Consider the following 25,786-nt stretch of genomic DNA (forward strand, 5'->3'; position numbering starts at 1 on the left):
AAACTAAATAAATGCAGCAACAACTTTTGATCTCCTACAAGTGCAGGATCTCTCAAAGGGGGGGGGATAAATTCAGATCTGTATCTAGAAGCAACATGTTTCCGAAATTATCAATTGGACAAAAAAAGAAGGTTTGAGTCCCCCCCCCTTTTTTTTTTTTGCACAACCGTAAATAGTTTTGGCCAGGTCCTTTTCTGCAGGAATTTCAAAAATCCCACCAGCTGCAAATCCAGTTTCTTTACGGCCATCTCGGAAACAGTCTGAGATTAGCCTCCGACGGCCCTTCTCTTAACTAATGCGGATGAGCTATGATTCCTTCACGCACTGCCATTGGCCACTGATACCAACTGGGCAATTTTTGTGTTCAGCTGCTGATTGGTCCAGTCCTCTCTGATGTCATCCAGGTGGGCATCAAAATCCACCAGCTGGGAGTAAGCTTTGTCTTCTAGGAGGGTCTTGCAGATGTGACGAGAGGATTCCCAGTCGCTCCACATGACCCTAGAAACCAGCAGAAGGAGGGCATTAAAAACCTGTAGGGCTCGATAGAGACAATTCTCACTCACTGACACTTCGGGAAAAGAGCTGAGGAGAGCCAGTGTCTCTGCACAGAGAGAGTTGGGGAGATCCTGCCCCACCTCTGCCAACGATTCCTCCTCTGGACTTGGGCATGTCGCTGTCCCTGCAAGCTCATTCCCAAACCGTAAGATGGAAATAATTTTTGGGAGGGCAAATGAAACTGAAATGGTGACGAGGTTTTTGCAGATAAGAGAAATTACAGACAGCGGTGAACTCACAGGTTCTTGTCTTTGGGGATCCATTGCCGATCCTTCTGCTCCAGAACGATCACCGGAGGGACCCGGGGGTTTATCGTGAACTTGCGGTTATCCAACTGGGGGAAGTAAGCAGATGCCGAATGCAATCAGGTTTCTGTAGTTCTGGGGAGAGACATCCCTGCCTTGTCTTTAAGTAAAAGCTAGGTGGTAAGAAGCAGGATGTGAAAGGAGTGCTGGATACGGATGGGAAAGTAGAAATTTTGCACAATGGCATCTGGTTGGGGGGGGCACACAGATTGCCCACCTCTGCCCTACATAGTCCAGACCCAGTTGTCCCCCAACCCAGCTCTCACCATGATAAGAACGGCGCCCTCATATAGTTCAGCAATGCGTCCGGCAGTCTTTTGTGCAAGGAAAGAAGCGCTGCAGGGGAACAGAGAAAGGAGGAAAAGAACAGGTTAAAGAGGGAGGGATGCCCTAACCAGTACATTTCCGAGCACAATTCAAAGTGTTGGCGCTGACCTTTAAAGCCCTAAATGGCCTCGGCCCAGTATACCTGAAGGAGCGTCTCTACCCCCATCGTTCTGCCCGGACACTGAGGTCCAGTGCCAAGGGCCTTCTGGCGGTTCCCTCCCTGCGAGAAGTGAGGTTACAGGGAACCAGGCAAAGGGCCTTCTTGGTAGTGGGCGCCCGCCCTGTGGAACGCCCTCCCATCAGATGTCAAGGAAACAAACTACCTGACTTTTAGAAGACATCTGAAGGCAGCCCTGTTTAGGGAAACTTTTAATGTTTGATGTTTTATCGTGTTTTTAATATCCTGAAAGCCACCCAGAGTGGTTGGGGAGGCCAGGCCAGATGGGCAGGGTATAACTAACTAACTAACCAACCAACCAACCAACCAAACTCTGCTCCCCAGTGTTTCCTGCTTGGCAGGGGGTTGGACTGGATGGCCCTTGTGGTCTCTTCCAACTCTATGATTCTATGATTTACCTCTTATCGTCCATCCCAGAGTTGGCTTGGTAATAGCCAGCAAGGAGCAAATCCAGCTCCGAACTCCAGATGTCAACCTGCAAAAGACATATAAATTCATAGGAACATGGGAAGCTGCCTTATACGGAATCAAACCATTGGGGTCCACCTAGCTCAATATTGTCTACAACAGGGGTTCCCAACAAAATTTTCTCGAGGACCCCTCATCGAGCCGCTATTGTGACAAGGACCCCCATTAATTACTAATCCTAAAATTAAAAAGTGAGAGCCAAATTAAGAGTCTTTTTATATTTTATATTTATACATTTTTTACAGTTCTTCCACTTCATCTGTAGGCCTTTGTCGTTTTAACGAACCACTTTTTAACCAACGGTCCATTTTTAACTACGCGAACTGTAGCTTCCGCAAAAAACAATGCTGTGTTTACAAACACTACTGTTTTGCAAAGAGGCAGCGCGCGCCAGGGAGGAGGGAGGGGAATGGAGAAGACAGGGTACCTGCGCAGTAGCGCACAAATGAAGCTGGCGCGCGCAAAGCATCTTGGGGAGGTGAGCGTTTAGAATGCGCGCGCTGCCTCTTTGCAAAACAGTAGTGTTTGTAAAGTGCCACCTAACAGCATACAGCAGAACTACTGCCTCTATCTAATTCTAGTTTTGCGCTACTCTGCTCATGCAGGAAGCAGCCAAAACAAAAAAATCTGTTATCATATGAAATATATTTAATTTTTTTTTATTCTAATAGCATCTTGTGGACCCCTCTGGCATAGCTCGCGGACCCCTGGGGGTCCGCGGACCACCTGTTGGGAACCACTGGTCTACAATGACTGGCAGCAGCTCTCCAGAGTTTCAGGCAGGGGGCGCTCTCAGCCCTTCCTGGATATTTTGGAGACTGAACCTGGAACCTTTTGCATGCATAGCAGAGGCTCCACCACTGAGCTATGGCAGTGTCCAGTCACTTGTAGTCAAGCATAAAGCCATGGGAATTAATGGACCTAAGGTAATTGTGTCCTTTAGTTTCAATGGATCTGTTCCAAGAATGAGTAGCACTCTGGTGCTTTGCTTTTAATTAGCTAACATCGCATATTGCACCATTCTAGAAAGGTATAAATTGGAACCTGGGGAAAAAGGGGGTCATGTCTCCTATAAGTGCAAGGCACCTTTTGCTTCTAAGAATAAACAGTTGCTTTTGTCTCTTGCAACCCACTTTGATTCTCTTTTTTTCCATCTGAGCTAGGACTAGTCCTCATTGCACACCTGAGATGCAATCGCTTAAAAAAAATTCAGCTCAAGACCCACTTGTGCCATAGAAAATCCCCATTTAAATGAAGCTTTTAATATTGCTTTAATATAGCTTTAGTCATCTGCATTCTATTGCAATGGGGCATTTCAGACTAAAAAGCAAGATGGAAAGGGAAAAAAAGAAGCCAGTTCTGTGACCTTACATAATCCCCATCAGTTAATGATTTTTTTTTGGGGGGGAAGATATTTAGTGTGAGGTTACACTGGGGGGGGGGGAGAGAGAGACCCATGGCCTTCTAGTGTTGCTAGGCTCAACACCCGCCAGTCCCAGCCAGCATGGCTTCTGATCAGGAACGAGGGGAGTTGTAGCCCAGAAAATCTGGACAAACAGAAGTTCCTGACCCATGGGTTGCCCAACTGGTTCATTCCTTGGTTAAAGTGGCCTTCTGGTCCCCCCTTCTGCTATCTGCATCCCTCCAAGGGCATACCTGGTTCAAAGCCACCTCCAGCATGACTGTGAGCGACAGGTGGCTGTGGAAGAGGGGGATGCAGTCTGTAATGCAGAGGCATTCTGGCTGGCTGGCTGTTGCCTGGCGCCTCTGAGCCAAAAGCAGCCCGTTCACAGCGGCGTGGGGGTAGCGGGCAGCATGGAGACACATCTTGGCATACGCCCGGGCAGAGATCTCCACTTCACCCATCCTGCCGAGCAAAGGAGCAGTCAGTTCTGCATCCTGAAATACAGGTGCTCCCTAATACACCACTATCCCAGAAACTGGTTAACCCCATCTTTTTCTCCATTCATTGCCTTCTCCCACAATATCCGAGGATCTCATCTGCCCTTTCCTCAGCTTCACAACAGCTCCCTGATACCCGAAACATCCAGAGCCTGCCCTCCCCAATCATCTCCCATCCACACATCCTGATGCCCTCCCAAACCCTGATATTTCTTCCATGCAGAGGGCAGGGAACTGGACCTTTCAGAAAAGCCTAGTGGAAGTTCTGGCAAATGCAACATGTCACACACAAGTGCTAGAGGAAAGTGGGAAGCTGGGGAGGGCAAGCTCCCTCTGCCACAAAATGATGTCAACCTGGTGCAGAGAGACCTGATAATTGGCTATGTTGGCTGGGGTTGATGGGGAGCCACAGCAACACCTGGGGGCCACAAAGTCTCTCCACCTGGGCCCCCCTGCAATCTCTGACTTAAAAGGCATCCTGATGCAAGTGAGAACCAGAGTCTTGTAAGGGTTACAGCAGTGTTTCTCAAACTTGGGTCCCCAGCTGCTGTTGTACTACTACAACTCTCATCGTCCCCGAGCACTGGTCCTGCTAGCCAAGGATGATGTAGTCCAACAACAGCTGGGGACCCAAGCTTGAGAGTGTCAGACTGGGACCTAGAGCATAGCTTTCCAAACTGCGTGTCGCGACACGTCAGCGTATCAGCTGCAGTGTGTAGGTGTGTTGCGCAAACGCAACACACCTACACATCATGCTCCTCCCGGGGCTGGAAAGGGGTTAGTTGAACCTGGTAAAACTGGAGCGCTGTTTCGCGAAATGATGTGCGTCTAAAAAGTGTGTCGCCAACATGAAAAGTTTGGAAAGCTCTGATCTAGAAACTCAGCTATGGAACTCGCTGGAGGCCAGTCCTTGCCTCTCAGCCTAGCCTGCCACGCAGGGTTGTTGTGGAGATTAAATTGGGGGGGGGGGAGAATCATATACGCCACATTGAGCCCCTTGGAGTAAAAGTGGGGTATAAATCGGAATAATAATGATGATAACTGAGCCTGCTCTCTCTGCCCCAGCCTCCAAAGCTGTGTTTCCGGGGGCCCGTGGCCTGACCCTGCCCTGCTCCCCTCAGCAGCCCCATAACCCCCAGGCCCACTTCCACGAGCGCCCTCAGCCCCCGCGCAGGTTCCCTCCAGTCCTGACCCCTGAGCGCCCCTTCCCCAGGGCTGTCCGTCATGCTGCCAAGAGGCTTAGAGGAGTGAAATGTGGGGAGGAAGGCGACCCCTGGGAGGGGAACCCCTGCGCCCCCCACCAGCCACGCCAGCCCCTCTTCACCCACCTTTCCATGCCTGCCCAGGCGGTTGCTGCTCAAAGACCCCCTCCTACAACACCCTGTCCATTCCAAGCTCCCCCATTGGCAACGCCCGCGGCCAATCACGGCGCGCTCTTCGCCTACGTCCACTTTTACGCTTCCGATTGGTCGCCGCCCTCCGGTGAGTGCGGTCCCATTGGCCGGACCTTTTCCTGAATTGAGGGAGGGGGGAAAGCCACACAACTAAACTCCTCCCACTCAGCGCCTTGTGAAATCAGCCGGCTTCCTTTCCCCACAGTAGCCTTATAAGCCGCTTCCGGTCTCGTGTTGAACTAGGCCACTCCCGCCTCTCAATGCAGAGGGGCTGCCAACCACAGAGTTGTCACGGTTTCTAGAGCGTCGCCACTCCTTGCCCATAATAAAGAATCATGCCCAATGGCGGCTTTTAGCGTTTACCGGAAGCTCGGCTTGTGCCTCTCTAGCCTTTTGCCGGCGTCATTTTTCTCCCTTTCCCAGGACCATAAAATAATATGCTAGAGTGGTTCCTGCACTCCCCAAACCCGGAAGTTAGACGTAAAGTAGTATTCTCTCAGGGACCCAGGTGGCGCTGTGGTTAAATCACTGAGCCTAGGGCTTGCTGATCAGAAGGTCGGCGGTTCGAATCCCTGTGACGGGGTGAGCTCCCGTTGCTTGGTCCCAGCTCCTGCCAACCTAGCAGTTCGAAAGCACGTCAAAATGCAAGTAGATAAATAGGAACCGCTACAGCGGGAAGGTAAACGGCGTTTCCATGTGCTGCTCTGGTTTACCAGAAGCGGCTTTGTCATGCTGGCCACATGACCTGGAAGCTATACGCCGGCTCCCTCGGCCAATAATGCGAGATGAGCGCGCAACCCCAGAGTCGGTCACGACTGGACCTAATGGTCAGGGGTCCCTTTACCTTTACCTTAGTATTCTCTCATAAGCATGAAATATATTATAGGGGGTCACATACAAAGCTGCCCCCCATCCCCATAGAGAGCCTATGTTTTTAATAGTAAAGGTAAAGGTAAAGGGACCCCTGACCATTAGGTCCAGTCGTGACCGACTCTGGGGTTGCGCGCTCATCTCGCATTATTGGCCGAGGGAGCCGGCGTATAGCTTCCAGGTCATGAGGCCAGCATGACAAACCCGCTTCTGGCAAACCAGAGCAGCACATGGAAACGCCGTTTACCTTCCCGCTGTAGCGGTTCCTATTTATCTACTTGCATTTTGACGTGCTTTCGAACTGCTAGGTTGGCAGGAGCTGGGACCAAGCAACGGGAGCTCACCCCGTCACAGGGATTTGAACCGCCGGCCTTCTGATCAGTAAGCCCTAGGCTCAGTGGTTTAACCACAGCGCCACCTGGGTCGCTTTACCTTCCCGCTGTAGCGGTTCCTATTTATCTACTTGCATTTTGACGTGCTTTTGAACTGCTAGGTTGGCAGGAGCTGGGACCAAGCAACGGGAGCTCACCCCGTCACAGGGATTCGAACCGCTGACCTTCTGATCAGCAAGCCCTAGGCTCAGTGGTTTAACCACAGCGCCACCTGGGTCCCTCGTTTTTAATAGTACACAGGTAGAAATTCAACGGATGCTGCTTTCCAATCAGTACCACCTAGGAAAAGCTGCACCTGTTGAGTTTCAAGCAGCTCCTAGCCAAATACTGATCCATTATGTTCAGGTGTAACAAGAAAGGGAACCAGTGTGGCATTGTGTCAGGGGCGCCTGGGTTCAAGGACTTTGTTAGCCCAAAAATGGAAAACTCAGGATTTACCAACAATTGAAGAGTGGCAGACAAAAATGATAGACTATGCGGAATTAGCGAGACTGACTAGCAGGATCCGGAATCAGGGAGAAACAAGGTTCCAAAGAGACTGGAGTAAATTTGTGGATTACATGGAAAAGAACTGTAGAAGTTTAAAGACACTTGCAGGACTGAAATAAATCCTACGAATTGATTTTAAATGGGTGGAATAAAGGAACTGCGAGATAAGAACTGAATAGAAAACCAAATGAGGGGAGGGAGGGAAGTCGAGCTCGGCAGAGCATTGAGAATGAGAAATTTGGAAAGAATTGCTAAAAAGATTGTTGTATGTGTTGTATTTGTTTTTTAGTGTTTGTTTGTTTGTTTGTTTTGTTTATTGTTTTATATGTGCTTTAATTGGAAAATTTAATAAAATGCTTATAAAAAAAAAGGAGCGCCTGGGTTCAAATCCCCATGTAGCCATGAACCTTACTAGGTGATCTTGGGCAGGAAACATTTAGGGAATGTTTAGACATCCCATCAAAAGAGGAACACCCAGTAGCTGCTTTAAAGTGAATAAAATTAAATTGGGAGTTCAGATTGTGCTGGTGGCTCAAAGGGCCACAATAAACGTGATAATGTGTACCCCTGGAAATCCTTGAGTGGGCTTGTACAAGAAGATCAAGGATTGGTCACTCAGTTACTGTTTTGCCTTTGACTCAGTTCCAGGATCAAATTGCGAAGAAGCTGGTTTTCATTCCCCAGGCCCATTCGGCCCAAGTCCCAAAGTAGAAGACACAGACGGAAAATTAAACAAGGCATGTTTTTATTATTATTATTATTATTATTATTAGACAAAGTACTCCTTTCCAAAGTACCACAAGCTATCAAACGGCAGAAAACAGCCATCAGGCACAGAAATTCGGAGAACAAAAAATGAAAAATCTTGTTTTAAGCCTCCGTTATGGATTTCCTAGATGAGTGTGATGATCTTAACAGAGGCTGGAGCAGGCTAAATTAATCTGATTACAAAGCGAGAATTTAGTGCTCTCCAGACATTGTGGACTACAACTCCCATCAGTCTCAGCCAAGCATGTTGGCAGTGGCTGATGGGAGTTGTAGTCCACGATATCTGGAGGGAAACCAGGTTGGGGGTGGTTGTGCTAAAGTGAGAGGGTTCACAGTGGTTCCAGATTCAAGCAATTAAAAAAACAACAACATAGCTAGTGAAAATTTAAGACCTGGATTTCTCCAGCTCTTATTATGTTCCATTTCACAGAACTTTTGTAAGAAAGAAAAGGCCACACATTGAGGCATTATTCATAATCAGCCACAGACATTTGAGAATCCACTTTTAAACTCCCTTCCCAAAAACAAAAAATCTTTTTACCCCTATATTGCTCTGCTCTCCCCATGACAGTGAAACCCCCAAAGGAAAATAGAAGCTGGCAGAAGTGGTTGTCAGAGATTCCAGAATCAGTACATGGATGGCTTCTCTTCACCTTTGGGGTTGGTCAATTTCTCCAGGTTTTTGCTCAAGATGTGGTAGAGCTCAGCCTGCAGGGGATGGCAGAACACTTGTTAAGTGCTAAGAGATTTTTCTCAGTTGCGCTCCACTATTTCCCTCTCTTTCGACTGCTGTACTAACCCGTCACCTCCCTCTAGCATACTCACATAAAACCCACGGATATCGAGCAGCATTGTCTGGATTTCCCTGTACACGGCCTCATCCCGCTCATGAACGAGACACCGGTAATCCATCTGCAGGGGGATAAGGTGCGCAAGTCAGATCACAACCAGGGACACCATTTCAAGGATGTTAAAAAGCCCCCCGAGTTTCTCCTGGCCAAGGTCGACGTCTTGAGCTTGAACCCTTTCGAGGCCGGGGAAAGTCTAAAGGAAGGCTCAAATCCCATCACTCACTCTTATAACATAGCTCAGCTGTGTTATAAGAATTCTAAGGTCTCAAATATAAATTAAATGTTCATAAATGTACAAGGCAAACACATATATAAGTATATAAACCACGTGTCTGAAATAGTACAGGAGAGCAATCCTGAAGCCATTTTGACTCTCCCAAATTGACCTCAAATACTTTTCTGCATGGAGGAAGGAAATGGGACAGCCTCCCCATTGTCTTTTGCTCACAAATCCTGTCCTAAGGGCATATTTGTGTATGAATAGGGTGAGCCCATGACCTGGATTCAGGAACTAAAGTATTAACTATCACAAAAGAATGGTCAGACTAGTGCCCAGGTAATGCAACCAGTGACCATTATCAGGTATCCTGGCAGACAGGACTTCTGCTGTAGACTGCCTCCTTCTGTGATGCATGTATGAGGTTTTAGGGGGGTGGTCTTGGGCTACAGGGTGGGCAATTTCAAAACTTTATCTCGGGTATCTCGGTGGTATCTCGGGTTACAGGCGCTTCAGGTTACAGACGCTTCAGGTTACAGACTCTGCTAACCCAGAAATAGTACCTTGGGTTTAGAACTTTGATTCAGGATGAGAACAGAAATCACGGCGGCGGCAGCAGCGGGAGGCCCCATTAGCTAAAGTGGTACCTCAGGTTAAGAACAGTTTCAGGTTAAGAACGGACCTCCAGAACAAATTAAGTTCTTCGATGTATCACTGTATAAGGGCTTGCACACCATTGTTCAAGGTTCTCCTCCCTCCTGCTTGTGGTGAGTGGGGACCCTGTTGCAACAGAGTCATTCATGCTCAGAAACTACAATGTGTGAAGCTGCGATAAGCTGAGTTGTTTACAACAGGTACAAGGTCACTCTGAAGAATGCTTTCTACACATGACAGAGAGAGATGTTTAGTCTCAACTCTGCTATCACAGTGTGAAGATGTAAAGAGATTGTTTAGGCAGCTTTCAGGGTCAGGCCCAGAGCGTTAAGATTAAACCGAACCTCCATCAGGGAGGTTGTACTAGAATGTTTCCTGCGATTGATTTCTATACTCCATGCAAGACTTGGGACTCCTAAACGCTTGGAAGCTGTGTGTTACTCTGCTAAAAAAAAGGGGGGGGGCCTGATACTTGGACCCAAAGAAAGGAGTTTTGGTTGCCTAAAAAATCCCAACAGGTTAGAGCGTGGTGCTGATAATGCCAAGTGTCATGGTTTATTGTGACTACTCTTGAGTAACGGCCGTCCACATGCTTGTCTTTCAGACGTTTTTATTGGTGCACATTATTTACAGTGTAACGGATTGCTCACTTCATGTCTACCCGCTCGAGTCAGTTTCCTGCACTAATTCCTTCCGCGTTCGCGACCAGCATAAAAGCCTCGGAACTGAGAAGCGCCTCCCTTTCCTTCTCTTTCTCAATTCCGGCGTCGGAGGGACGGGTCTTCTATCTGGCCTATTCCTGTCCACTCTTTCCGCCTCCCTCTCTTCCTGCCTATGGAGCACTCCCTCTCTGTTTCCTGACTCACCCCTTCAGACCCCTCGCTCTCATGACTGCTTGGAGACGGGCTGCTTCTGATGGGGGGGGGGTTCCTCTATAATCCCTCCCCCTCACACCAAGGTTGCAGGTTTAATACCCATATGGGACAGATGCATATTCCTGCATTGCAGGGTTGAGCTAAATGATCCTCAGGATCCCTTCCAACTCTACAATTCTTTAACTCGATGACACTCCTCAACCGATCCCCCAAAGTCAGAGTGGAAGGACTTCTGTTTTTCTATTACTCACCACATGGGTATCCTTGGAGGCCTTGGCGACGGCATCCCCACGCTCTAAAAAATACCTGGAATGAAGAATGTTGCCAATGGTCAGAATGCGTGCTACCTGCTCTACTGCTAGGCTGTCACCCAGAACAGACTGGGTGGCCGCTCCAGGTTTTGTGCGACTCCAGCACCCATCAGATAAAGCCAACACAGACCGGGAAGGATATGAAACAAATGAAGCTTTAAGCTTCAGGGCCCCTGACCCTGGAGGGGTCATTGAAGCAAACTTGGTATGCATCGCTTTAAAATTTGGGGTTTAGTACAACTCAAACAGATTTTTTGTTGTATATATGTCAAAAAACCCAAAATTTGAGAGTCACCAGCACAGATGTTGCAAAGGCCGAGTGTTGCAGTAAGTGTTGCAGTAAGTGTTGCTCTGGTCAGACCTCACCTGGAGTACTGTGTCCAGTTCTGGGCACCACAGTTCAAGAAGGATACTGACAAGCTGGAACGTGTCCAGAAGAGGGCAACCAAAATGGTCAAAGGCCTGGAAACGATGCCTTATGAGGAATGGCTTAGAGAGCTGGGTATGTTTAGCCTGGAGAAGAGAAGGTTAAGGGGTGATATGATAGCCATGTTCAAATATATAAAAGGATGTCATATAGAGGAGGGAGAAAGGTTGTTTTCTGCCGCTCCAGAGAAGCGGACACGGAGCAATGGATTCAAATTTCAAGAAAGAAGATTCCACCTAAACATTAGGAAGAACTTCCTGACAATAAGAGCTGTTTGGCAGTGGAATTTGCTGCCAAGGAGTGTGGTGGAGTCTCCTCTCCTCCTTTGGAGGTCTTTAAGCAGAGGCTTGACAGGCATATGTCAAGAATGCTTTGATGGTGTTTCCTGCTTGGCAGGGGGTTGGACTGGATGGCCCTAGTGGTCTCTTCCAACTCTAAGTTGATTCTAAGTTGACTTGCTCTGCCTAATGTAATTCTTTCCTCTTTTCAACAGAGGTCAAGACCGCTTTGAGGAACGACGGGTTCACGAAAGTACTTAAGCAGATACCAAGAAACCCCACACTCACAGAAGATTGGTGGTAATTTGCCATGGAGCAACCCCATTGAAGAAGAGAGCAGGGGTTAACCGGACCTTGTTACTGGTTGTGAAGGGGACCCCGTAACAGTTCAAGCTTCAGGGGCCCCCCAAATGAAGGATCACCATTGGCACAGACAGTGGCTAGGAATGATGGGAGTTGTAGTCCAAGCAACATAGAGCCTGAGAATGGTACACCATGAGGCCGGAATATTGCATTGTGCTCTATGAGACTCCCAAGACTAAGGTTAAAAAGAAATAAAATAAAATAAAATAAAATAGGGAGAACACAGCCGAGGGGAGGGGAAAGAGACTTTCTGCTGGCCATCAAGCAATGGCTTTTTCCACCTGCCTTGGCCCCCTCCCCCCCCCCCCCACCATAGGGAACAGCAGAAGCAGGTGGGAAGAGATAATTTTTCAGGGATATTTTAAAAAATAATTTTACAAGTTCTGTGCCTTTGCTTCTCAATTTGCACTGTGTTATTTTACGCACTGCAACTTGCTGCTATTTTTACTGACCGTAGTTTAGAAATTATATATTGTAACTGTTAAAGCGTGGATGTCTGTTTAATTGTCATTTGCCGATATTTAATTGTATTGTGCACCGTTATATTCTAACGGATTATTGAATATTACTTCATTTGAGGCAAGTTGATTATTTACATTTTAATTGCAACATTTGTCGTTTCTTCAGCTTGCAAACCGCCTTGCACCTAGTAATACAGACCAGCAGCATAGAAACTAGAAGTGAAATGAAACAAAACGTGCTCTGGAACGTAGTGCTAATACGCAGAACGGTCCCCAGGGCAAATTACCCAGAATACCCTGTGGTTACCCTCCCATCCTTTCCTCTTACTTAGCAATAGTGGTCTGGAAAGCCTCCGCCTTGGTCTTCAGGGCTGTGATCCGTTCGAGAACCTTCTCCTGTCAAGAGGAAAGAAACATGACGAGTTTTGCTTTTGGGGTGGCGAGGGGCGGGCTGTGGATCGGCGCCAGGCGAGGGGCGGATTCTCCGAGCGCCTCGCTTCCTCTTACCTGAACCGCTACGCCAAAATCGTTGCCGTCCTCGATTTTGGGAATCATGTATTGAATCCAGGTTGTCACCTGAGGGGAACGAGGAGAAAGGAAGCTGAGGGGGGCCCTGAGCGAAGGGCTCGTTTTTGCCAGCTAGCCCAGATGCACGTCCGAGAAAAATCCACACATTAATTTAAGATTTTTAATAGACTAGAGCCTCCAGGCACCTTTTATACAATTTGGCCCTTCCTTCGTTACACATACTTTCCCCAAGACAAGCCTTGCAAATCTGGAACTACCCATGGCAACCAAATGACGCTGATATTCTATCTGAAGACGTTTTTTATCCTCACCTTTTCCCTTACTTTCACGATCTGGGCTTCCCGTTGCTTAAGCCACAGGTAAAACCACAGGTTGTTTTTTTTAATTTCGTCTTTTTACTCCCATCTGGACGTCACCACAGGTCTTCATATACAAAATCGGCCAGGCACAGGAACAGTTCCCCCCCCCTTGTGCCATTAAATTGTTAAATTTGTAGATGTGTAGCTGAAAGGGGGGACCCAGGTGGTGCTGTGGTTAAACCACTGAGCCTAGGGCTTGCTGATCAGAAGGTCAGCGGTTCGAATCCCTGTGACGGGGTGAGCTCCCGTTGCTTGGTCCCATCTCCTGCCAACCTAGCAGTTCGAAAGCACGTCAAAATGCAAGTAGATAAATAGGAACCGCTACAGCGGGAAGGTAAACGGCGTTTCCATGTGCTGCTCTGGTTTGCCAGAAGCGGCTTTGTCATGCTGGCCACATGACCTGGAAGCTATACGCCGGCTCCCTCGGCCAATAATGCGAGATGAGCGCGCAACCCCAGAGTCGGTCACGACTGGACCTAATGGTCAGGGGTCCCTTTACCTTTACCTTTAGCTGAAAGGGAGGTCAATTATCTTAAGTGTTTTTAAGTGTTAGGTGTAACTTCAGCCTGAACACAGCAGAGTTCGTGCAGATTTTTCCGGAAGCTTCTGGCGGTAACTTAAATGACTAGATGTCTGACGCAGAGTAAACTATATACAGGATTTATTAAAATAAAAGAAATCCAGAGTTTCTATGTACAACTTTAGAACTCAAAACAAAGTAAAATAAATCCTTTCCTCTCTGTCTCTCTCACACAACCGATACAGCACCTCTCCTCCTACACTGACCACACTACGTACTGTGCTAGCTTTCTCTGATAACAGGTCTCAGTGCTGATCTCAACCAATGAGAGCGCAGTTACTATGGCAGAAGTAGACCTTGGCTTTCGGCCCAGTGTTAATTGCTTGTCCTAGAGTTGAATGTGTGAAGAAGCAATCTGATGGTTTCTCATGCTACTAATTTAGCAAAACCCGAACAAATTATGGGTGGGTTTCTTTGCTTATTTGTATTGTGAATGGAACAACGTGTGTATGTTTACATTGCAATGTAGCCGAAACAAATTCCAAGTATGTTGGAAAATGTACTTGGCCAATAATAATAATAATAAATTGTTCTTTTTACAAGCTTTGCCGAACCGCCGTTATTTTAGAGTTTTGCTTTTTACATTTTAATCTCCGCCCGTCGCTTGGACCGCGCTTTCTGCGTCATACACCTCGTAAAAAAGGAAAAGGGGAAAAAAATATCTACCAGTATGCATTTCTCTTTGAACTCCCGGACTTCGGGTTTGACGCGATCCAAAAGCGAAACGATTGCTTCGTTGGACTTCAGGTAGCCGCATTTCGGAGCTGCCGGGGGGAGAAAGCGAAAGTCAGCGCCAAAAATGCGATGGAATATTATTTGTGATCGCCCGAAAATCTAATTTCCCTTCCTTCCAACTGAGGACCCCTCTCTCACCTTCCTTCTCCTTCTCCTTCTCCGTCTCCATCTGTATGGGAAAAAAACATACACACACCAGCAAATGCTATTACATCCTTATTAGTGCTGGATTTAAGTATAAGCTAAACAAGCTATAGTTTAGGGCCCCCCACTCTCTTGGGGGCCCCAAAAAAATTTAAAGGAAAAAAACCCTTGCATGTACATTTCCAAAACATAAGATAAAAAACAAACAAAATCAAACCTACAGACAGCAACTGTGTTTTGTGTTGTGTAGGCTCCTATTTGTTATGTGAAATGGTTTTAGATACCTATTAGGTCCATAAATTACCATATACCATATAGGTGTCAAAGAGATAAATAACTTCCTGATATTTAGAAGACATCTGAAGGCTCAGGGAAGTTTTTAATGTGTGACATTTTAATGCATTTTAAATCCTTTTTGGAAGCCACCCAGAGTGGCTGGGGAAACCCAGCCAGATGGGCGGGGTACAAATAATAAATATTATTATTATTATTATTATTATTATTATTATTATTATTATTATTATTCAACACAAAAAACAGCAACAATTTGTTGTTGACAAAGGACAGTTGGATATATAAAGGGCCCCATTACCTTCAGTAGCTTAGGGCCTCATCAAACCTAAATCTGGCCTTGGGTTTTCTTTGGGGGGGGGGTGGTAGGGAAGAAGACCCCTCAAACAACTCACCTCATCGTCTTTGGGAGGGGGGTCTGGAATGGGGATGTCCAGTGGGGCACGGAGGGTGGTCAAATCTTTAACGTTCAGCGCCCCTTCCTGAAAAGAGAACTATTGTTACAGGGCAGCTACGTAAAGGCAGTGTGGTATAGTGGTTGGAGCACTGGACTATCACTTGGGAAGGTCCCAGAACTACTCACTGAGGCCTACACTATGGATCTGAAGCAGCGTCTGGTTTCACCCCAGAGAAATTACGGGAGCTGTAGTTTATTAAGGGCGCTGCTGAGAGTTGATAGGAGACCCGGAGCTGCAATTTGCAGAGGGGTTTACCAATCGATCCCTCTCCCCAAGGAACTCTGGGAATTGTAGTTCTCCGAGGGGAATAGGAAGGAAGGAAGGAATTGGTTTTAGAGAAAGAAAGGAAAACAGGAAAAAGTCCATGTGGCAAAAGTATCGCATCAGGACCTGGGAGTTCGGGGTTCAAGTCCTCACTCACTGGACAAAACCTCGGACCAGACACAGACTCTCAGTGTGGCCTACCTCACAGGGTTGTTGTGAGGATATATTGAGGAAAGGAGGAAAAAACATGGATGTCAACCTTGAGCTCCTTGGGGTGTAAATGTAACTTTTTAAATGCAAATGTAAGCAAGAAAATAAATAAGGAGACAGGGATGGAGATAAAGGGAGAGAGAAGGGAGAGTTCTATAAATTCGTCTCTGAAAAAGGATCTGGCCATCTTGAGGGGTCCTGCTGGTGTTCTCTCTTACCTTCAGGATCTGATCCAATTGCAGAATTTTCCTGGGCAAAAACGTGCAGAGAAATTCTTCGCCCTGCAGGGTGTGCAAGGAGGGGGATTAAAAAGAAACAAATTACCTTTAGGGAGAGGGGTATTTGGAGAGATTTGGGGGGCAGGATTTTAACGTGAAAGAGGCTCACCTCTTGCAAAAGGGATGCTCTGAAAACAGCCATCTAAGGGAGAGAAAGAGCGATCGTGAAATGCACCCACTTCTGGGGCTGAACAAGAACATTATGGAACAGCAGCATATAACACACAAGTTCTCTGCAATACCAATGTTTCCCTGGATAAAAAAAGTTCGTCATGTTTTTAGGAATTCTGCCAGAAAAATTCCACAAAGTGGTGTATGAACCCCATCTATACAGATATGTCCAATATGCTATAATATTGACTTAAACAGGTTTTGTGCAGGCTTAAAACACACACACAACTCATTTAAACCATATCCCCCCAAGAAACCTGGGAACTGTAGTTCACCTCTGCACAGAGCTATGATTCCCAGCACCCTTAACAAACTTCATTTCCCAGGATTCTTGAGGAGCAGGGTGATTTAATTGTATGGTGTATACGTAGCCCAAATAAAATAGCAGTCTATGTAAATCAGGTGTGGCTAACCCTGTTTGATCCGCCACCAAGTGGGTTCCCTTCTCTGCCATTCCCCAAGATCCCAGATTTGGGCATCAACGAAAAGGGGAGCGGAATTAAACGTAGACGCGACAGGTTTTCCAAAATAGATTCCCCCAGCACAGATCATCAAAGGGGCTGTTTGCCTTTGTGCATGGAAACCTAGCGAAATGGGCGGGGTGTAAATAAAATAAAATAAAACAAAAACAATCATGATTACTATTATGATGTGAGGGGCAGCAGACCCATTTTCGGCATGCGGCCCCCGAACATTTGGGAATCTGGCCCTCGAGGCGGAAAACCACCCTTAGCCATGCATGATGTAAATAATTAGCAGAAGTGCAACATGTCCCTCTAAGAATAAACAGGGGGTTTCCGTGGCAGGGGTGTAGGCTGAAATAAAATACGAAGGACAGGTGCTGCCAGTAGTGCTACACTCACCCTTGCAAGAAACAAGATTCCTCTGCTACCGGTATTACTGTACTGGATTTCTGTAGGTCCCAGGAGGCACATAGAATTGTATATTTGGAAGGTACACCAAGGGTCATCTAGTCCAACCCCCTGCAATGTGTGAATCTTTTGTCCAATGTGGGGCTCGGACCCACAACCCTGAGATTATAAATCTCATGCTCTACCAACTCAGCTATCCAATCTCTGACATCATAGCTATAAATTATAACTGGCTCATAAGCTGAAAATAACGGAAATAAGGCTGCGGTCCTCAGCTTGCGGATTTGAAATCTAACCCCACCAATGTCAACAGTCCTATGTCCTGCTTTCCGAGGAGAAAGTCCCCACAGACCATCTTCCCTGACCTAGTCTCCCCCCTTTCAGAGCCTGCTTTTGGGGTTCAGGTGGGAAATATAATTGGATATGCCCACAAGCATGTGCAGAGTGCCTTTCCGCCTAGCAGTAAGCAGAGGGCGCCCCAAATCTGGGGTAAGAGAGAGGCAGTGTGGCCTAGTGGTTAAGAGTGTCAAACTAGAACCCGTCAGAGCTGGGTTTGAATCCCCAACTCAGCCATGTAGCCCATTGGGTGTGGCCTTGGGCGAGTCACTGCCACTCTCAGCCTAACCTACCTCGCAGGGTTCTTGTGGGGATTAAACGGGGGGGGGGAGAAGAACCACATAGCCCACCTTAAGCTCCTTGGGACAAAAAGGGTGGCTTAGAAATGAAGCAAGTAAATGCATTTATAGGAATTGAAGGCCGGTCCCCCGGTTTGTCCGTGCCTGAAAACGAGCAATGAGGCGGTGGTGGGAGGAACGGGCTGCTTAGTTATAACAACTAACCCTCAGCACGTGCTCAGAGGCACTCTCGTTTCTCAGAAGCCACCAGATCCGGGCAATAACCTTAGTCCCAGCGCCCTATTTTTAGAGATCAACCATCGAGCACCCTTTTCCATTTGACCCCCTGCTAGCCCTCCCTCCCTTTTACACCCAGGTTTTTCCCCCCAACTCCGCACCTTTTCACGGGACTCTTTGCTGACTTGGATGGTGCAGGATTTGGCCATCGTGGCGTTGTTGGGGGGTCTTGTCCAGGCAGGGAGGGAAAGAATCCAAACAGCAGCAGCAGCAAGCAGCAGAAAACAGCCTCTTTCTCGCGGATCGCACCTTCACTTTCGCTTTCGCATTCACACGTTCCGCCCACGCGGCCGCCCCCTCCCCCCCCCCGCATCGACGGGTCTTCTTTCCTTGCGTGGCACAGAAATAGCCCCCCGGGGGGGGGCAAACCCCAACTTTCCAAGAAATGCGGACGTTTTGCAAGGTGTGGAAAGGAAGGGAAAAAAGGAAGAAAAGAACTTGGCAGGATCGACGACGCCCTCGCAGCCACGTAGCCCAGCATCGCGACACCCCCACTAAAGAAACAAAACAAAACAAAAACAAAGCAAAATAATCCCATGACCTAATGAAGCAATTAATTAAATACATTTGGGGACTCCATAATTTTTTCCAAGCCTTGCGGAGGGCCTCTCCAAATCCCAGCTAAGAGGCGAACAGCGGGGCAGGCTGTTGAGTGTACAGCTGCCAACTTTTCCCTTTTCTCGCGAGGAATCCTATTCGGAATAAGGGAATTTCCCTTTAAAAAAAAGGAAAAAGTTGACAGCTATGGTTGATTGGCCAAAGGCGCTCTGCAGATGCTCAGAGGCACGCCGGTTATTCTCTCTCCCCCCCCCTTTTTTTGGCTTTTGCAATTCCTGGAAAAGGCAGCTTGTAGTTCTTCCTCCCGGTCTCCTGGGGTCCCCCTCGGCTCTTTTCGGCTTCCCTTTGCCTTCAAGCCCTGCCTCGTTTCCTGCTCTCCTCCTCCTCCTTCCTCCTCTTGCAAGCAGCTGTTAGGGTTTCGCATGACAAGTGAGTGACACGCCTGGATCTCACCCTTCCCCCCCCGCCGCCCCTCAAACAAGGTAAGATCCCCCCCCATACACACACACACTTTCCTCCCCAGCACTTTCAAAGGGGGCAGGAGGATCCTCTTGAAACCAACCCGCAACTCCCCCCTGCAACTTTAATTTCACACACACACACCCGGGGTGGGGAGGAAGTCAGGCTTCCCCCTTGTGCAAAAGTGGAAGCTGCAAAGCCCGCTCCCAGCCCCCCCCCCAAATCTGAGATCCTGCACCCGCCATGACCCTCTTGAGCCAGCCCCACTGAAATCGGAGGGACTTTCTCCCGGGTCAGTTTGCACCATGCGAAACGCTGCTTGCAAACGGGAGTTGGAGGGCTGCCCCCCCCACACACTTTTCTTTCTTTTTGCTTTCGATTTGCAAGCTTCTGAGAAGGGCAAGGAGCCGCCCCCTGGTTTTTCACCCCACTACCTGACTATGGGTTAGTACTCTGGGCGGTTTCCCACATATAATAAAAACATAACAAAACATTAAACATTTTTTAAAGACTTCCCTATACAGGGCTGCCTTCTAAAGGTTGTATTAATTATTACCTACCTCCTTGGCTTCGCGTAATTCCATACCCTTCAACATTTCTCCGATGAAAAAAGGGACGTCCTAAGGAAAAGTGGGACATTCTGGTTTTTTTGGTTTTTTAATAATAATATTTATTTATGCGAGCTATGGTCCATGGGGTCACGAAGAGTCGGACACGACTAAACGACTAAACAACAACTATTTATTTATTTTACAAGCAAAAACAGACAAACATAAAAACAAACACAAATATTACTTACAAATTCATAATTTTAAGGAAAAGCGGGACATTCTGGGATCAAATAAAAAACTTCCAAGGAAGGAGTGTCTGCCATTACTATTATTATTATTATTAATTAGTTAAACTTATTAATTGTTTGTCACCCGAATGTCTCCAAGCGACTTACAGCAAAGAAAAATACACAATGCATAAAACCGTGAAGGTTTGTGTGTGCAATCTGATGGTCGGTAAATGTTAAAATTAGTATTACTACTATTACTTTAGAAAAAGATTATCCTTGATGCCAGGCTGGTGGTTAGGATCCATTCTTTGTGGATTTCTTATCTTTAAGGAACTCCAGCTCCCCTCCCCCACTCTTTCTCACCCTGATCATTTGTAGGCATTTAATTCATAATTTAATTCGACAAAAATATTCATGCAGCGCCTGAATGTGGTTGCAGTTTTCTACCGACTTGCTCAGTGGGGTTTGCCTGCTTCTGAGTAGGATTTTACTGTAAAATATGAGCAAGTCTACGGTGGGGTAAGGTTTCTTGGTGACTAGAGTCTTGCCCCCTTGGAGGGGTGAAGAATTATCCTCAAACTAATTATATATCCATATAATGCAAATTGTAAAGGGGAGAGAAAAATCTGGAAGGTGTCACGGTTGGAGGTCGGTGAAATTTCAAAACACAGCCTGTGACAGTTCAGTATTAATAATAATAATAATAATAATAATAATAATAATAATAATAATAATTTATTATTTATACCCCACCCATCTGGCCGGGTCTCCCCAGCCACTCTGGGCGGCTTCCAACAAAAGAATAGAACACAATAATCTATTAAACATTAAAAGCCTCCCTGAACAGGGCTGCCTTCAGATGTCTTCTAAAAGTCTGGTAGTTGTTTTCCTCTTTGACATCTGTTGTGAGGGCGTTCCACAGGGCAGGCGCCACCACCGAGAAGGCCCTCTGCCTAGTTCCCTGCAACCTGGCTTCTCGCAACGAGGGAACTGGCAGAAGGCCCTCGGTGCTGGACCTCAGTGTCCGGGCAGAATGATGGAGGTGGAGACGCTCCTTCAGGTATACTGGACCGAGGCCGTTTAGGGCTTTAAAGGTCAGCACCAACACTTTGAATTGTGCTCGGAAACGTACTGGGAGCCAATGTAGATCTTTCAAGACCGCTGTTATGTGCTCTCGGCGGCCGCTCCCAGTCGCCAGTCTAGCTGCCGCATTCTGGATTAGTTGTACCGGTAGTTTCCGAGTCACCTTCAAAGGTAGCCCCACGTAGAGCGCATTGCAGTAGTCCAAGCGGGAGATAACTAGAGCATTGAAGTTTAATTGTATTCAAAATGCACACCAGGAGCCTTCATAACAGCCCTAACAATAATCCTAACATTGTTTTACTAAATTAAACACTTCTAGGAGAGGGAAGCAATGTTTTTATTCATGGATAGCAGAAACCAAAACCAAAACACTCTTAATTCAGTGACAACTTCTTCTTAAAACATACTCAGGCCGGCTCACAAGATTTTTTTTTTTAATGGCAATTGAAAAGTGCATGAAAGTGAACCGTATTGTAAAAGAATTCTAAAAGCAAATGTTAAAACGGCAGGATGGAAAAAGGAGCTCCTGATCTCCTATTATCTCTTTTTCTGCCCTCAAAAGGCATAGTCTGCCTCCCGCCCTGCCCAAAACAAGATTAAGTTTGTATATATGGTTTTTCATGAGTGGCGAAATACTTCCGCATATCTTTCTGAGCTGCATGCAGCAACGGAAAGGATTATTTGAGAGGCAGGTCAAGAATTAACATGTCTCTTGGTAACCACTCCCTCTGGAATATAGCTGTGATGGAGAAAATTGCTGATATTTTGAGATTTCGACAAGGACTAAAACATCCTGACGCTTTGTATATGATTTGACATTCCTCTATGACATATACAGCAGAACCATCATTTTCAAGACAGCCTTCATCACAAGCCCGGAACTATACTTGACGATCCGATAAAGTTGATAATCTTCACTTGGACTTTGATATTTTAACTCGCGTGCAAGTGCTCATTCTACATGCCTATTTTATCGTTTAGTTTTTCACCTTTTGCTTTTTGCCCGTTGCTAAAAATTGTTCTCTCTGTTTTATATACATTGTAAAAGGGAAAAAACGCTTAAAAAAAAAGAATTAACATCATGATGGTGTGGTAGGATAGAGAGTTTGACTTAGATCAAATTCCTGCTCAGCAGTGATGTTTCCCTTTGGTAGAGCACCTCCTCTGCCTTATCCTACCTCTCAGGGCTGTTGTGAAGACAGAACAGATTTCCCCCTCTCCCCGCCATGAACTCTGCCTTGAGTTCCTTGAAGGAAAGTTGCCATATGAGTCTGGTAATGCATGCATGGAAAAAAAAATTAATACATTTTAGCCCTGATCTGAGGTTATTTTTTTCCCTTTGGTGGGTGACGGGAATACCTGGTTAAACCCAACAGATATCGTAGGAGAGCATCTTTCTTTTCTCTTGCATATTTTCTTCTCCTCTTCCTTAGGTAGCAGCCATGGGGGAAGTGGAGCGCAAATTCATGGCTCTCCGGGACGAGCTGGTAGCTGCTTTGATCGAGAATCCCTTAGAGCAGAACCCAGAGACTGTACAGCGTCTGCTACAGATGCCGTTTCCCCCAGCCCAGAAATACCTGGAAATAGATGCCAAGGGTATTGTACGAGCAAATACCCAGGGGCAGGTAAGGGGACAGTGTCTCTGTGTGTGTGCGCGTGCACAATGGTGGGGGTGGGGGTCTGGAAAACCGGGGTGGGGGGTTGAAATTTTTTGGGGGGAAGATGGAGATTCAGAAGTCGGGCAGGCAAAACTACTGCGTGTCTCTCCCTGCAAGAGCTCTGATGCTATGGGCAGGTGGGAGCTTAACCTGTGGAATGTCTGCCTGCAATGCGGCTTCCACACAAGGAAGGGGTGGTGATGGAAAGGAAACAAGCCCTTTTCTAGGTGCGTCGGCGAAACTAGTCGTTATGTAGAAGTGAGGATTGAGCTTAGTAAACAAAGTTTTGTTTTGGGGTGCTGGGATTTAGCCTGGTAGCGGGGCTGGGTCACGGTGGCATTTATCGTTTGCAGTGCGGTTCCCTCGCACAGGCGGAGAATGGAATAGCTCCTGCCTCAGAATCCTGAGGGCCTCCACTGTTTATTTAAAAAGACGCCCCAGGTGCAAGGTTCTAGTCCCTAAGATAAGAGGTAAAGTTCATGAGATGTGTAAGGCGGTGTGAATGCGTCGTGAACTCCTCTGAATGCTTGAGAGGTGGCACTGCCAACTGGCGTCTGGAAGGGTCCGAGCCTGGCAAACGAAAACCCCAAAGGAAGGGGAGTCTTAGAAGAGTTTAGTACAGCCTCGTGCGATTTGGAGATTGGGGTTTATGTACACACGTGCAAAGAGACAACGACACTTTCCGAACCCTTCCCCAGCCTCAAAAGGACCTTCGCACCCTCTCCACTGCCCTGAACATCTTGGAGAAATATGGGCGCAACCTGTTGAACCCACACAAGCCCCGCTTCTGGAGGACCGTCAAGTTCAACAACCCCGTTTTCCGGGACACAGTGGATACCATCCAGGTCAGATAAACATTCCTTGTCTGCCTGCCCACCCCTTCCTTTGGTATTTTTTCAGCACCGGGCTCAATCACTAGCCTCTTCCCTGCTCTTATATCCTTCTGAATTTCTATTTTATTTTATTTTACAACTAATAGCATGAGCCTGCTGAAAGATATTCCATTGAGAAGGGGGCCCACACAGATAAGGCCCTGTTCCTAGCAGAGGCCGAGCTAAGCTGTGTCCCAACTGACCCCCTCCTCTAGTTGTCACCCCAGCCCATTTATTGTGTGTCCCACGTTCCTGGCAGGGAGGGCGGGACGTCCTTCGCCTCTACGGATATTCGGAGGAACAGACGGACGGACTTTGCTTCCCAGAACATCTGCTGGAGCCAGATACCGCTCACGTGGCCTCGATCACGGTGGATGTCATGATTCTACGGGCTGAACTGAATCTCCTCATTTCGGTATGGTGGAACCCTGAGACCCAGAAGCACTTGGATGTGGGGGAGAAACAAACAACAACAACAACAACAACAACAACAACAACTTATTACTTGTACCCCACCCATCTGACTTTGTTTCCCCAGCCACTTTGGGTGGCTTCCAACAGAATATAAAACAACACATGATACATCAGGCCTTAATAGCTTCCCTATACAGGGTTGCCTTCAGATGTCTTTGGAAAGTTGTGTAGTTGTTTGTTTCCTCGACATCTGATGGGAGGGCGTTCCACAGGGCGGGCGCCACCACCGAGAAGGCCCTCTGCCTGGTTCCCTGTAACCTCACTTCTCACAGGGAGGGAACTGCCAGAGGGCCCTCGGAGCTGGACCTCAGTGTCCGGGCAGAACGATGGGGGTGGAGACGCTCCTTCAGGTATACTGGGCTGAGGCCGTTTAGGGCTTTAAAGGTCAGCACCAACACTTTGAATTGTGCTCGGAAACATACTGGGGGCCAATGTAGGTCTTTCAAGACTGGTGTTATATGGTCTCGTCGGCCAATCCCAGTCACCAGTCTGGCTGCCGCATTCTGGAATAGTTGTAGTTTCTGAGTCACCTTCAAAGGTAGCCCCACGTAGAGCACATTGCAGTAGTCCAAGCGGGAGATAACCAGAGCATGCGCCACTCTGGCAAGACAGTCTGCGGGCAGGGAGGGTCTCAGCCTGCGTACCAGATGGAGCTGGTAGACAGCTGCCCTGGACACAGAATTGACCTGCGCCTCCATGGACAGCGGTGAGTCCAAAATGACTCCCAGGCTGCACACCTGGTCCTTCAGGGGCACAGTTACCTCATTCAGAAAGATAGCGATGGACGGGTTTTGGGTTCCCAGCTGAGAATGAGTTTTTTCATTTACAGTACTATATCTTTAATTTGGTCAGTTCCTATGTCAACAGAAATCTCTAAGCGGCTTACACATGGCAGCGAAAAGGAATCCATACAAGCAACAAAAAGTGCAAATTACGCATTTGAAACTTTACATCACTACTGCTGCTAATGATAATCTTAATTCCACTTTTTAAGTAGCAGAATTAAATAAAGCTCATGGGTTAAACCACAGAGCCCTAGGGCTTGCTGATCAGAAGGTCGGCGGTTCGAATCCCTGCAACGGGGTGAGCTCCTGTTGCTTGGTCCCAGCTCCTGCCAACCTAGCAGTTCGAAAGCACGTCAAAATGCAAGTAGATAAATAGGAACCGCTACAGCGGGAAGGTAAATGGCGTTTCCGTGTACTGCTCTGGTTTGCCAGAAGCGGCTTTGTCATGCTGGCCACATGACCTGGAAGCTGTACGCAGGCTCCCTCGGCCGATAATGTGAGATGAGTGCCGCAACCTCAGAGTCGGTCACGACTGGACCTGATGCTCAGGGGTCCCTTTACCTTTACCTCTAGACGTGAGGAAAACACTCAAATAATACTGCGTTGAAATATATTGAGATACATTAAAATGCAACATAATTATAATGTCATTTTGAAAAATCATAAATCTTCAAACACACCCAATAATACAACCACCGAAAAACATCGTTCACTTCCATGTTCACACTACACAAAGGAAATCTAAATACACAACCCCAACATCACTCAGCAATTTTCTTACATCAGTTCTCACTTCAACAAAACGCCCCAGGACACAAAATAATAGGGCCTGTCATTTTAGAGAGTGACACTTGATTTATGCAAATTTATTCAGTGAGCAGTCTTTAAAATATGTGTGGAATTCGAATGTGCTATGATTTTTGTGTCTGGACAACATTTAGCCTGGTAAATCTCCATTTAATGAAGAAGCTCATAAACTACTTTTGGAAAATCAAAGAATTTTAACTTCTGGAAAGTTCAGGTAGTGCTAATTATAAACAAAAAAATAGCAATGTAATACAACGGCAAGTACAATAGGCAATAATTTTTAATGAATTTCTTGCAATTTTGCATAACATCCTATCACGCAAAGCTAAATTATATTAATGTAACCTTTTGAATTCCTTAGTCACGTTGGAACTTTTTAGCACCCTTGTTGGAATTGGAAAGTTGGGGGGGGGAACCCAGGCA

At 47.0% G+C, this 25,786-nt stretch overlaps 3 protein-coding genes across 5 annotated transcripts in view; 1 reads left to right on the forward strand and 2 right to left on the reverse strand.

Moving 5' to 3' along the window:
- Window positions 1-107: 107 nt before the first annotated feature.
- On the reverse strand, window positions 108-5,218 carry EMC9 (ER membrane protein complex subunit 9). Its single transcript, XM_035134500.2, has 6 exons — window positions 5,064-5,218; window positions 3,490-3,700; window positions 1,764-1,840; window positions 1,127-1,196; window positions 795-889; window positions 108-498 (listed from the first exon to the last, which is right to left on the reverse strand). The coding sequence occupies exons 1-6, from the start codon at window positions 5,069-5,071 to the stop codon at window positions 318-320; spliced, it is 642 nt and encodes a 213-aa protein (XP_034990391.1). The 5' UTR covers window positions 5,072-5,218; the 3' UTR covers window positions 108-317.
- Window positions 5,219-8,217: 2,999 nt separating this feature from the next.
- PSME2 (proteasome activator subunit 2) lies at window positions 8,218-18,554 on the reverse strand. The gene is made up of 11 exons (XM_035134501.2): window positions 17,988-18,554; window positions 16,042-16,074; window positions 15,873-15,935; window positions 15,118-15,204; window positions 14,426-14,456; window positions 14,219-14,316; window positions 12,593-12,661; window positions 12,414-12,481; window positions 10,497-10,551; window positions 8,474-8,560; window positions 8,218-8,356 (listed from the first exon to the last, which is right to left on the reverse strand). Exons 1-11 carry the CDS (start codon window positions 18,033-18,035, stop codon window positions 8,276-8,278), a joined length of 720 nt encoding a protein of 239 aa, XP_034990392.2. The 5' UTR covers window positions 18,036-18,554; the 3' UTR covers window positions 8,218-8,275.
- A 280-nt stretch (window positions 18,555-18,834) lies between these two features.
- Window positions 18,835-25,786, forward strand: part of RNF31 (ring finger protein 31) — a 34,730-nt gene continuing 27,778 nt past the window's right edge. For 2 of the 3 annotated variants that reach the window (XM_060281865.1, XM_060281867.1), the window contains exons 1-4: window positions 18,835-18,926; window positions 22,201-22,392; window positions 23,124-23,270; window positions 23,557-23,712. In XM_060281865.1, the coding sequence (XP_060137848.1) occupies window positions 22,210-22,392; window positions 23,124-23,270; window positions 23,557-23,712 (486 nt within the window). In that variant the 5' untranslated portion in view covers window positions 18,835-18,926; window positions 22,201-22,209. Of the gene's footprint in view, window positions 18,927-21,212; window positions 22,393-23,123; window positions 23,271-23,556; window positions 23,713-25,786 lie in introns of those variants that run through there. The other variant, XM_060281866.1, reaches the window with a different exon arrangement.

The sequence above is a fragment of the Zootoca vivipara genome, chromosome 13, assembly GCF_963506605.1.
Source record: "Zootoca vivipara chromosome 13, rZooViv1.1, whole genome shotgun sequence".
Taxonomy (NCBI): domain Eukaryota; kingdom Metazoa; phylum Chordata; class Lepidosauria; order Squamata; family Lacertidae; genus Zootoca; species Zootoca vivipara.

Excerpts from the sequence above, each read along its gene's own strand:
- EMC9 (XM_035134500.2), bottom strand. Across the intron at positions 1,197-1,763 it reads TCTGGGATGGACGATAAGAG|CGCTTCTTTCCTTGCACAAA; the intron begins GTAAATCATAGA and ends GTTCCCCTGCAG. Across the intron at positions 499-794 it reads ATCCCCAAAGACAAGAACCT|GGTCATGTGGAGCGACTGGG; the intron begins GTGAGTTCACCG and ends GCTGGTTTCTAG.
- PSME2 (XM_035134501.2), bottom strand. The coding sequence starts at position 18,035 with ATGGCCAAATCCTGCACCATCCAAGTCAGCAAAGAGTCCCGTGAAAAG. Across the intron at positions 14,457-15,117 it reads CCCCTCCCAAAGACGATGAG|ATGGAGACGGAGAAGGAGAA; the intron begins GTGAGTTGTTTG and ends TTTCCCATACAG. Across the intron at positions 8,561-10,496 it reads CCTCCAAGGATACCCATGTG|ATGGATTACCGGTGTCTCGT; the intron begins GTGAGTAATAGA and ends ATCCCCCTGCAG.